This window comes from Ricinus communis, chromosome 5 (genome assembly GCF_019578655.1).
Source record: "Ricinus communis isolate WT05 ecotype wild-type chromosome 5, ASM1957865v1, whole genome shotgun sequence".
Lineage (NCBI taxonomy): Eukaryota > Viridiplantae > Streptophyta > Magnoliopsida > Malpighiales > Euphorbiaceae > Ricinus > Ricinus communis.
In genome coordinates, this window is record NC_063260.1 from 3818726 (window position 1) to 3831326 (window position 12601).

At 30.0% G+C, this 12601-nt stretch overlaps 1 protein-coding gene across 1 annotated transcript; it reads left to right on the forward strand.

Annotated features, from left to right (window-relative positions):
- Positions 1 to 10606: 10606 nt before the first annotated feature.
- On the forward strand, positions 10607 to 11534 carry LOC125370163 (secreted RxLR effector protein 161-like). Its single transcript, XM_048374783.1, has one exon. The coding sequence runs from the start codon at positions 10607 to 10609 to the stop codon at positions 11264 to 11266; it is 660 nt and encodes a 219-aa protein (XP_048230740.1). The 3' UTR covers positions 11267 to 11534.
- Positions 11535 to 12601: the final 1067 nt, after the last annotated feature.

The following is a 12601-nucleotide window of genomic DNA, read 5'->3' on the forward strand; positions in this document are numbered from 1 at the left end:
ATAATTAGGTGTAGGTGGGTATTCTGATTTCCCTCGAATAGTTAGATGATAGTTTGACAAAATAAAAATTGAAAATCCCAGAGGCCATGAAAGCAAATAAAAGGTTTTTTTTTAAAAAAAAATTTAAGGACTGGTGATCATAAAGTTTACATGACTGATCCATCAGTTTAAAGATATTAAATGATACATTTCCTTCCCGACAGTATTCTCTCTCCACTTTTCTTTCAAGTTTTCAGATCTATGGGGTTGTCACCGGACTTCTCACCGGCTTACTCGAAATTTAAATATTTTATCAGTTATTGAGCCTTGTCCCGATTTACCACTCGGCAGTTCAAATTAGCTCTTTCCAGTCCCTGGAGTTTCAACAAGTTTATGGCTTTTTTCTTGTTTTGCTGTTGATTTTTCTTTTCTGGGTTTCGTTTGATTATGAGTTGTGTGATGGGTGGGTTTGTAGTAATGACATCTTTCTTTGTAACCTATATTTTATGAATGGAATCATTCAGTTCAAGAAAAGGACGTAGTTTTCAGAACTTAAAAGATATAAAAAGGATTTTTTTTAAAAGAAAATAGAAACGTTTAAAGCATTCTTTATGTAGGCCGAAAGGTGTCCCCCCCGCCCCCACCTACCCAAGTGTAAGCTCAGGATCCCCACTGGTCGTGGTATTTGGTTTGACGCTAGTACAGTCAATACAATCTTTAATTGCATTAAAGAAAAAACTGCTAGCTTACTCTTACCGACGAACGGGTCGGTACAATTCGATTATCTATAAATTATTAGTATTATATCAAACTTCGGTTCTTTTAAAATAAAAATACTAGTACCGTACCAAACATAAAAGGATTCATACCATATTATATTAATTTTTACGATTAAATACAGTTTAATTCGGTGCTAGGTTCTAAAAAATTTAAGAAAATATAACTTTAATATCATATTTAATCAAATATATTTAGAAAAAATATAATTACCAACCTAAAGAAAGTAGCATGAAAATCTGAATTAAAATTACAATCACATTCTTAACAACCTGTTTTGCAATTCAGTGTCTTGCAAATATATCAATTCATTCAATGTTCAAATACAAATCATTAAAATATATGTTACTGCTAGTATAAAAATATTTTACAGATGGAGATTATTAAAATAAACAGTTGCTGCCAACAATCTACCCATCAAAAATAAAAAGAAAAAATAAAAAAAATATTGGGACTGAACAACGATGACACAGTTATGGGAAGAGAGAGCGCTAAAGAGGAAGACGTCTATGCGAGCCAATTCTTGCTTTTACATTTTTGTGAGCCAATTATGCGCGGCGCTAAAGAGAAAGACGTCTAGGCGAGCCAATTTCTTCCTTCTTCTTTTTGAATTTATGTCTAGAAATTTTCCTTAGAGATTTTGTCTTTCTGAATTGAAAATTGAAAGGTGCGGCGGTATGTTCTAAGGAGGAAGACGTCTACGCGACCGAATTTCTTCCTTCTTCCTTTTGATTTTCTATCCAGAAATTTATCTTAAGGATTTTGTCTTTCTGAATTGCAAAATAGGAGGTGCAGCGGTGTATTTAAAGAGAAAGACGGTGTATTCAAATTGTTAAATATATGCTTGTAGTATGTGGTAAGAAAATGTATTAGGGTTAAGTTAGTAGATAGTAAATAATAAATTTAGTATTAGAGTAATGTATATTAGTATCAGTATACTATATGATATATTAATATATAACTTATATTTTTATTATAGAGTATAAAGTATATTATAATATTATAGTTATTTTAAATATGTAGTATTTTTTTTATTTCGATAATAATTACTTGAATTATATAAAATGATAAATATAAAATAATTTTTTTATATAGTATAAAGTATTTTATAATATTATAGTTATTTTTAATAGGTATTATTTATATAATATAAATAATTATTAATAAATATATGTAAAAAATTCGGTTCTACGGTTTGATCCGGATCAGTACAAGACGGGTCAGTTCTGGTACGGTTATGGTACGGGTTTTACTAAAGAACCAGTACCATACCGTAATAAAAAAAAATTTGGATCAGTTCAATTTGGTTATAAAAAATTTCGGTTATTTCGGTTCTGGTATTTTTCGATACGGTTATTCGGTTCAGGCGGAAATCACCAAGATCCATGCTCAACCATACTCTTACCCTATGTTTGAAAAAAAAAAAAAAAAAGGTAAGGTGGGAAAGAAAAGAAAGAAAAAAAAAGTGAGGAATATAAAATGAGTGAATACTGGTGAATTTTTAAAATGATTTAGTTTATAGTAAATTTTAATATTTTTATATATTTATTTTAAGAAATTTAGACCGAATTTTTAATAAAATATTCTAATATGTTATTTTTATATAAAATTATATACTAAAATATTTTTATGTAAATTTTTCAAAAAAAAACTTTTATGTAAATTGATTTAAAATTTTATAATTTTTTATTAAATAAACATATAAAATTACTATAAATTATGGCACCTTAAAATTCACCGTGAATATCTCTTTCTCTTTTTATGTAAATTATGGCACCTTACAAGAATTCACCGTAAACCGGGAAAATATTTTGTCGGATCAGGTGATTATCCTTTCCTTTCCTTTCCCTCAGTTTACCGCACTCGATTATGTTTCCCACCTTCCCAAACAAAGGCTAAGTATATAAATAGAAAATGATAATTAATATTTGTATGCTATATAATTGACTAATATTTTCACTCATTTATAATTTATTATATAGAAGTAATATATTTCAATTTGAACAAAGTTTTAAATTTGAGTATTTTTTCCTGATCTTTAATTAGAAAAAAGTTAATAATTGATGGTGTGTAATCAGTTTAATTGTTATGTATGATCTAGGTTTTCTTTTGTTTATTTCTCTCCTTTTCTTTCTTGTCTCTGCCATAAGATTGCTTACGTGCTCTCGGTTTTTGCCTCAAATTAAGTTGGCCACTCATAGTTAACAGTCTTCTATGTGGAGATCTATATCTAAAAAGACTGACTTATTACCTACTAAACTTGTACTCCAAATGTTTCCGTAATCTAATTATCAAAATTTTCTTTGTCTTTGTAATATTTATCGCTTGAAATAACACATAGCAGGTAACAAGTTACTTTTTTTGTAAAAGTTTGTGATCTTAGTCAATTTTTTTAAAATTATTAAATTAACGATGTTTTGATTAATTGAAAGCAATTTTAGTTAAATTGAGTTGTTGGTCAAAATTAAGCAATATAAATAGTAACGTAGATGCCGTAAAAATTCAAAATTAAATATGTATAAATAATGTGGTATTGGACTCATTAATATGAATTCCTTATCTTCTAATTGACACCCATATCATTGTATAATAATATTGACCAACAACACTATTTGGCTAGAATTCAATCAATTGATTGAATCATGACTAAATTAATAACTTTTAAGAAATTGGCCAAAATTGTAAAATTTTATAAAAATTTGAATTTCTTAGGCTATTAGGCCTAAATTTATTACATTACACACATGCTCTTATTAATTTCTCTCTAGAAAAAGGAAAATTTATCCCTTTAGTAAAGATCTCAGCTCGACCACTTTTTAATGGGATGAAAGATCAAATTGGCCCCTGAAGTTAATGAGCAATTTACCCATATTTTTTTAGTTTTTTGGTTAATTAGTACAGTAACTTACTAAAATGGCCAATTTACACCAATCAAGGTTTTTAATTTATAATAAAAATTCAATTTAGTCACTGAAATATAATAAGTATTAAACTTTATAAAAATGTTTTTTAATTAAGTTAGAGGAAAATTATTTAATTTACATAATTTGATCTTAGTGTTTAATAAGAACTAATACATATTGATAAAGATTATTAAGAATTAATAATTTTAAAATTGTGATTATTTATTATTTTATAAAGGTTAAATAGACTTGTGCAAAATTTATAAATAATAAATATTTAAATCATAATAAAAATATTTTTAAATAGGTTTTGTCATATTAAATTAAATAATTTTAAAATTATTAAGTCATACCCAGTCTTCTCATTAAATCAAATTTTGAAGATCTAAATTAAGTTTGAGACTGAAAAAATCATTAAATTATTTTATTAGAAGCTAAAATTAATTATTGCTAAAATATAACATTTTATTTTAATTTGGTAAAAGTATAATATTATATGACTTTAGTAATATTATTTAAACTAAAGATTTTAATAAAAAGTATTATTTAATTATTTATATTAGATATTAGGATTAAATTACTTTTAAATTAAAACAATTATAACTCAATAAAATTTTATTATTATACAACTTCATATTTAGTATGAAGTTTAATGACTAAATTGAATTTTTTATTATGGATTAAATTCTCTGATTAGGATGGATTGACTATTTTTAGCAAGTTGTTGGGTAAATTGTCTAAGAAATTAAAATCTAGGTGAATTGCCCTTTGACTCCAAATTTAGGGGGGAAATTTGACACTATAACCCTTTTTAAAATGCTAATGCTCTAGTTTATCTGGTAAACCATGTACTTGAATACTTGACATGCTATTCTAAATAAATATGTAATAGATAAAATTTAACTTACTATAATAGATTGCTCAAGTTATGGATCATGTGACTAATTAAATAAATAGAATAGATTCCACTAATAAAATAATAAAGCTTGTCAAATAAATTATGAGTGAGATAAACACGTGAGTAATTAAATAATAAACTAGACATTAACACGCACCATCGTACATGATTAAAATATTAGAATTTGATAAAATTGTTAATAATTAATATATATATATAATTTCAATTCAATAAAATCAGAACATCTTCTAAAAATTCGTTTCTAATTATAAAATTTTGGGATGAATTTAATTTTGAAGTAAATTTTTTGAAGCATAAAATGGTACTTTTAATTTTTATAAATAAAATTCAATTGCTTTATATATTATATTGTCACTCACAATTTCTAAAGAAATTATAATTGTCATATATATAAATTCTTAATTGATAAAGTCATTGAAATCCATTTCTAAGATTGAATTCCACGAGTTAACATAATGTTCAACACTAAAAGTTTGATTTGGTTAGTGATAATTAATTTTAGAATTTTAACAGTAAAAATTATATATATATATATATATATATATATATATATATATATAACTGATTGAATTTAAAATGACAAAAAAGATATCGGTCTTAAAATAATAAGATTCAAAATTAATAGATTATAAAAAAATATTTAATAATATAATTATTAAATCATATAACTAATTACCTTCTATGATATATCAAAGATATTCATATTGATATATGAATTTATATATAAGACTATTGAATAAATTTTTTAATATAATCAAAAAATAATAATAATAATTACTAACTTAAATTATAAATAATCATGAAATTTTTATGAATTAAACTAATTTTTTAAGGGTACCTTTTGAGAATTTTCAGAAACAAGATTACAAATGTAATATTGTTTCAAAAGCTATATTTTGTACATTCTCTTCCATCGCTTACTTTTTAATTTTATTTAAAAATGGAGATACAAATAAAATTAGAAATAAAATAAAAATAGAAAATATGAAAATATATGAATGAAAAAATATTGATTTATATTAGAATAAAAATGGAAATACAAATAAAATTAGAAATAAAATGAAAATAGAAAATATAAAAATATATGAATGAAAAAATATTGATTTATATTAGAACGGTTGTGGTAATGAAAAAATTTTAGTTTGTTTTTCTTTTTAAAATATCACATATTTTTTCATGTTTAAATTATAAATAATTATTCTCTAATTTAAATTAATTTAAACAATGGTTTTTCAGATGATAAAAACTGAGTAAAGTCATCTTGAGAAATCAATCATCACATTAAGAATTTATCAATATTTTTTACCACTGAATAAAAGTGGTGCCAATTAAGTCATTTCAAATATTGTGGGTTACATTTCTTATCATCAACATCTCTTGCCATCATTTTGGTTGCATTTATCTTTGATGCTGATTTTAATAATAATAATAATAATAATCATAAATCATAATCATAACAACAACAACAACGTACTAATCTCTAAAGTTGACATTAGAATAAATCCGCTAGCTACACTGGCTTATTTCATCAGAACATAATAGCAACTTACTAATTATTTAGTTATTAGTCATTTATTAATTTAATTTAATAACATATAATATTTATTTATTTAGTATAAGTTTAATTCTGAAAATTTAGCCCTATTAAATTTTAAATCAACAAAAATTTTAATTTTAAATTATACTTCTAAATATTATACTTTTAACATTACATCAATTAATAAATTAATTTTTTTTGATTAAATTAAAATTTCTAATCTTAAAAAATAGTATTTTAATTATATTTTTAATTTAATATTAATTTATCAAATAAATTATCACATTTTATAAATAAAAATGAGTTCAATTATTATAATTCAAATAAAGAAGTTTAGAATATATAAAATGGAGAGCATTACCATATTATGAATGCAACGTGTCTTCAGTTCATTAGATGGAACGATTCTGTTTAAGTACTTGGCGTTTATACTGCAACGTCACAATATGATAATAGCCACAGAAGCCTTCAAGAGAGAAATATACGAGAATAAAATGGCAGCGCTGATCAAAAGAAATAATCTTATACATCTAAATTTCTATATATATACTTAGCAAACTATTAGAAATACATGAAACAAAACAAAGAAAACCCAGTCCGGCGTCAAAAGAGAAGTCATCATAATTATAGTCATTATTATCAATCCATCAATTCGTACATTCTTCATTATTATTGTCCCCTACGGCTGTGACATTATTATAATCTTCTTCAGAAAAAAAAAAAAAAGAAAAGCCTTGCTGCCATTGTTGATAGGAAACTTAGTTATTAGTTGACTAACTATTAACAGCTGATTACATGTTTGTTCTTTTCTGTTCTAAAATAATTTCTTATTTATAGGAAGCAGTTTGCTGATTCATTCTTCCTTGAAACTAGCCATGATACAAGTTGTGTAAATTATGGATGCATTTTTTTCTGTTATTTCTGTTGTATGATGCCTCTATAAAAGGCTTCCTCTGAGTTAATAAAATAAAGTTTTCAGAACTATAAACACTACTTTATTTCTTAACTTAAACAGTGGTATCAGAGCCTCACAGCAGGGGCCTGAATTGAGAAGTAGTGAGTGAGTAAAAATACTGAGAGGAAGAGTGTTTGAGTGAAACACTGAGAGAAACATTGAGAGAATAAAAAAAAGGAGGAGAGAGAGACATGGCTGAGGGAACCAATCTCCTGAGCATTCCCAAATTTGATGGGGACTACAATTACTGGTCAATGCTAATGGAGAACCTGCTGAGATCAAAGGAATACTGGAGCATCGTTGAAAAGGGTTACACCGAGCCTGATGACATAGAAGCACTACCAGCTGCACAACGAAAAACTTTGGAGGATCAGAAGCTAAAGGATTTGAAAGCAAAAAACTACCTATTTCACTCAATTGACAAGTCCCATCCTCAAAACCATCATTCAGAAAGATACCTCCAAACAACTATGGGATTCCATGAAGAGAAAATATCAAGGGAATATTCGAGTTCAACGAGCTCAACTTCAGACTCTCCGTAGGGAATTTGAAGTCCTGGAAATGAAGGCTGGTGAGTCCGTAAATGATTACTTTTCTAGAGTGATGTTGGTAGCAAATAATATGAGAAATGCAGGAGAAGACATGAAAGATGAGAAAATAGTTGAGAAAATCTTGCGCACACTTACAGAAAGATTCAATTACATTGTGTGCTCCATAGAGGAGTTGAAAGACATCGATAGGCTTTCGGTGGATGAGTTGCAGAGCTCATTACTGGTTCATGAACAGAAGTTTCAAAAGAATGTTATGGAGGATCAGGCCTTAAAAGTCACAGGAGATGAAAAATCTAGAGGAAAAGAAGAAGACAGATTCAATGAAAGAGGCAGAGGTTGTGGAAATTTTAGAGGAAGAGGAAGTGGTCGAGGTAGAACCTTCAACAAAGCCATAATGGAGTGTTACAGATGCCATAAGTTGGGACATTTTCAATATGAATGTCCAAGTTATGTCAATTATGTAGACTATGCTGAACTAGACAAAAATGAAGAGTTGTTACTCATGTCTTATGTCGAGACACATAATTCCAAGAGAGAAGAGGTGTGGTTCTTGGACTCAGGCTGTGGTAATCATATGAGTGGGGATAAGCAATGGCTCTTTGAGCTGAATCAGTCCTTCAGGCACTCCGTGAAGCTTGGTAATAACTCAAAGATGGCTGTCATGGGCAAAGGAAATATCAGAATACAGGTTGCAGGCAGAACTCATGTAATTACTGAGGTATTTTACATTCCTGAGCTGAAAAATAACCTGCTTAGCATTGGACAACTTCAAGAAAATAATTTGGCTATTCTGATTCAAAATAATTTCTGCAAGATTTATCATTCAATAAAAGGGTTAGTTATGCAAACAAATATGTCTGCAAATCGAATGTTTGTACTACTTGCTTCTACTCCCAACAATGCCTCAGGACCAACATGCCTCCAAGCATCATCAGATGGTTCAATGACAGACCTATGGCACCAGAGGTTTGGTCATCTCAACATGAAAAGGCTGCGGACCTTAGCATACAAAGGATGGTTAGAGGCCTACCAATCTTGAAAGCCAGCTCCAAGATATGTACTAATTGTGTAGTAGGGAAGCAGCACCGTGATCCTTTTCCAAAGAAGAGTTATTGGAGAGCTTCTCAACCATTGCAACTTGTACATTCAGACATATGTAGTCCGATTACTCCCGAATCTAATAGCCACAAAAGGTACATAATAACCTTTATTGACGACTATAGTCGTAAAATGTGGACATATCTCTTGCATAATAAGTCAGAAGCATTCATTGTGTTTACAAAGTTCAGAAGCATGGTAGAAAAGAAAACAGGAAATTATATTTGTTGTTTGCGTACTAATCGAGATGGGGAGTTTACCTCTTCAGAGGTTAACACTTATTGTAGCTCAAATAGAATCAGTAGACAACTCACTGCAGCTTACTCTCCACAATAAAATGGAGTCGCAGAAAGGAGAAATCGAACTCTAATGAAAATGGTGCGGTGTATACTGACAGCAAAGGATATTCCGAAAGAATTCTGGCCTGAGGCGGTAAACTGGGCAGTACATATACTCAATAGGTGTCTTACATCGGTAATACAAGATAAAACACCTAAGGAAGCATGGAATGGGATCAAGCCTTCGGTGGAATACTTCAAAGTTTTCAGATGCATAGGGCATGTTCACATACCTGAAGTAAAAAGAAAAAATCTTGATGATAAAAATCTCAAGTGTGTGTTTTTAGGGGTCAGCAATGAGTCCAAAGCATTTAGAATGTATGATCCAGTGTCCAAGAAAATTATCACAAGTCGGGATGTGGTTTTTGAGGAGGAAGAAAAATGGAACTGGGGTAACACAGATGAAGAAACCTCATGTGATGTTCTTAAATGGGAAGATGACAAGACAGAAAAAGGAAAGAATGTGGAGGAAGCTGAAGAAGAAGGGAATGAAACAATTGGCTTAGACTTATCAACACCAACAAATATGACAAATCCAGTTCAATGGAAGAAAAAACAGAGGTCAATATGGATGGAGGACTATGTGAGTGGTGAAGGCTTGTCTGAGGAAGAAGATGAAGTGCAACAACTAGCTTTGGAGATGCAACAACTTGCTATGTTCACTTTATCTGATCCAACAACCTTTGAAGAAGCTGTTAAAAGTTCAACTTGGAAGGAAGCTATGGATCGAGAAATTCAAGCAATTGAACAGAATGGTACATGGGAACTAACTGAATTGCCTAAAGAAGTAAAGAAGATAGGTGTTAAATGGGTTTTCAAGACCAAGTTGAATGAAAAGGGAGAAGTGGATAAATGCAAGGCCGGACTCATAGCAAAGGGATACACACAGCAAGCAGGCATCGACTACACTGAGGTATTTGCTCCTGTAGCTCGTTGGGACATTATTAGACTAATACTTGCACTTGTAGTAAATCAAGGGTGGAGAGTGTACCATCTTGATGTCAAAAGTGCATTTTTGCACGGTGAAATCAATGAGGATGTCTTTGTAGAACAACCACAAGGTTATGAGGTAAAAGGTGAAGAAAACAAAGTATACAAGTTGAAGAAAGCACTCTATGGGCTCGAACAGGCCCCACGAGCCTGGTTCAGCAAAATCGAATCCTACTTCATCAATGAGGAATTTGAGAGATGCTCGAGTGATCCCACACTTTTCACAAAGAAGAATTTAGATGGAGGTATTCTTATAGTTAGTTTGTATGTCGATGACCTTATTTTTACAGGTAATAATGAGCAGATGTTCAGAAAATTCAAGAACTCAATGAAAGACCAATTTGATATGTCTGATCTTGGTCGCATGAGGTATTTTCTGGGAGTAGAGGTGTTGCAAAGCTCAACTGAGATTTTCATAAGTCAAAGAAAGTATGCTAATGAAATACTAGAGAGGTTTAGAATGGAGCATTGCAAACCAGTGAGAAGTCCTATTGTTCCTGGAAGTAGACTTGCTAAAGATGAAGGAGGCACTAAAATTGATTCCACTACCTACAAGTAAATGGTGGGAAGCCTCATGTACCTGACTGCCACCAGACCTGATCTTATGTATGTAGTGAGCCTAATAGCACGTTTCATGGAGGCTCCTACTGTTTTGCATCAACAAGCAGTGAAGAGAGTGCTTCGATATCTAAAAGGAACAGCTAAGTTGGGAATACTTTACAAGAGAGGAGACGAGGAAAGCTTGCTTGCCTATTCAGATAGTGATTACGCAGGTGATCTTGATGGTCGCAAAAGCACTTCGGGGTATGTTTTTAAACTGAGTTCTGGGGTTGTAGCATGGAGTTCTAAGAAGCAACCAGTTGTGTCTCTGTCCACCACCGAAGCAGAGTACATTACTGCTGCTGCATGTGCCGGTCAGTGCATATGGATGCAGCGAGTTCTTGAAAAGCTTGGTTTTAAGCAATGTAAGTGCACTATATTTTGTGATAATAGTTCAACCATCAAACTCTCCAAGAATCCTGTTATGCATGGTAGAAGTAAGCATATCGATGTTCGGTTTCATTTCCTTAGAGAATTGGTTAATAATGAAGTGGTGGAGTTGGTGCACTGTGGTACAAAGGATCAGCTGGCTGATATTATGACAAAACCCTTGAAGTTAGAATTGTTCTTGAAGATGAGAAAGCAGCTCGGTATGTGCAGTATTCAAGAATTAAACTGACTATGTGTATAGCTCAGTTTAAGGGAGGAGTTGTTAGGAAACTTAGTTATTAGTTGACTAAGTATTAACAGCTGATTACATGTTTGTTCTTTTCTGTTCTAAAATAATTCCTTATTTGTAGGAAGCAGTTTGCTGATTCATTCTTCCTTGAAACTAGCCATGATACAAGTTGTGTAAATCATGGATGCATTTTTTTCTGTTATTTCTGCTGTATGATGCCTCTATAAAAGGCCTCCTCTGAGTTAATAAAATAAAGTTTTCAGAACTATGAACACTACTTTATTTCTTAACTTAAACAATTGTCCCAGTATTATTATTGTCCCCAGAAATCCCAGTACGATGTGATTCTTTTTAAAATCTCTTGACGACCCACTATTATTGTCACTAATTATATTGTCTCTTTATTTGTCTTCTTCCTCATCTATTAACGAGCTTTCCCACCACTTACTTCCATTGTCCTCTTCTACAGGTGGCAACCCCGTCTGAGAGGTTCGAAGATTGTTATTTTTATTATCTTGATCACTAATATGATCAGTGCTTACAACAATAAGTGGGGTTTCTTCAAAGCACCGGAAGAACTTAACAGGTTTCACCACATCTTTCTTGCAAGTGTTAGCCTTTTTATGTAGGTGAGTGTTCCAGTAGTTCTTCACATCATTTGCAATTCTTCTTGATAATCTGGAAGCTATTAATGACCATCTGCATGCATAAAAAAAAAAATTTCTCAATGTTCTTATTAATAGAGGTTTGGATACTAAATTTTTTCTTTTTATTTCATATTTAATTTTATTGGTAAAATGATAACAATTAGAGATAATATGCATTAATATCTTACCATAATACAAATAAGATTGATTGCATAAAAGAATAATGCAATAACACAATATAAAATTTATTTCTATTTACAACTTTTCCAGATTGAGAACGAAACTTTTTATAATTATGTAGAGATTATTTTTATATAAATAAAAATATATATATATATATATATATCAAACTTTGAAAAGATAAAAGCAGAATGAAGCTTTTGAATAAGATTTTTTTTGTTTGAAATATGATATCTAATCCACTTTAGAGCTTTATTTAAAGGTTTGTAGTACCAAGGGGATATCAAATAAAAAGCTTTTTATTGATTGAAAATATTTTGAAATCATGTTGATTTGTGCTTCTAGATTTTGGGTTATTGCCGATGGTGATGGTGAAGAGGGAGTAAAGATGGACTCTATATCATCATCTTTCTTTGGTTCATTATAAACAAATATAGGGACATTGCTTTAGTAATCAACATTTTGTAATATGGTGTTTGATCTTGGTAAATCTGATGTTGAAAATCTT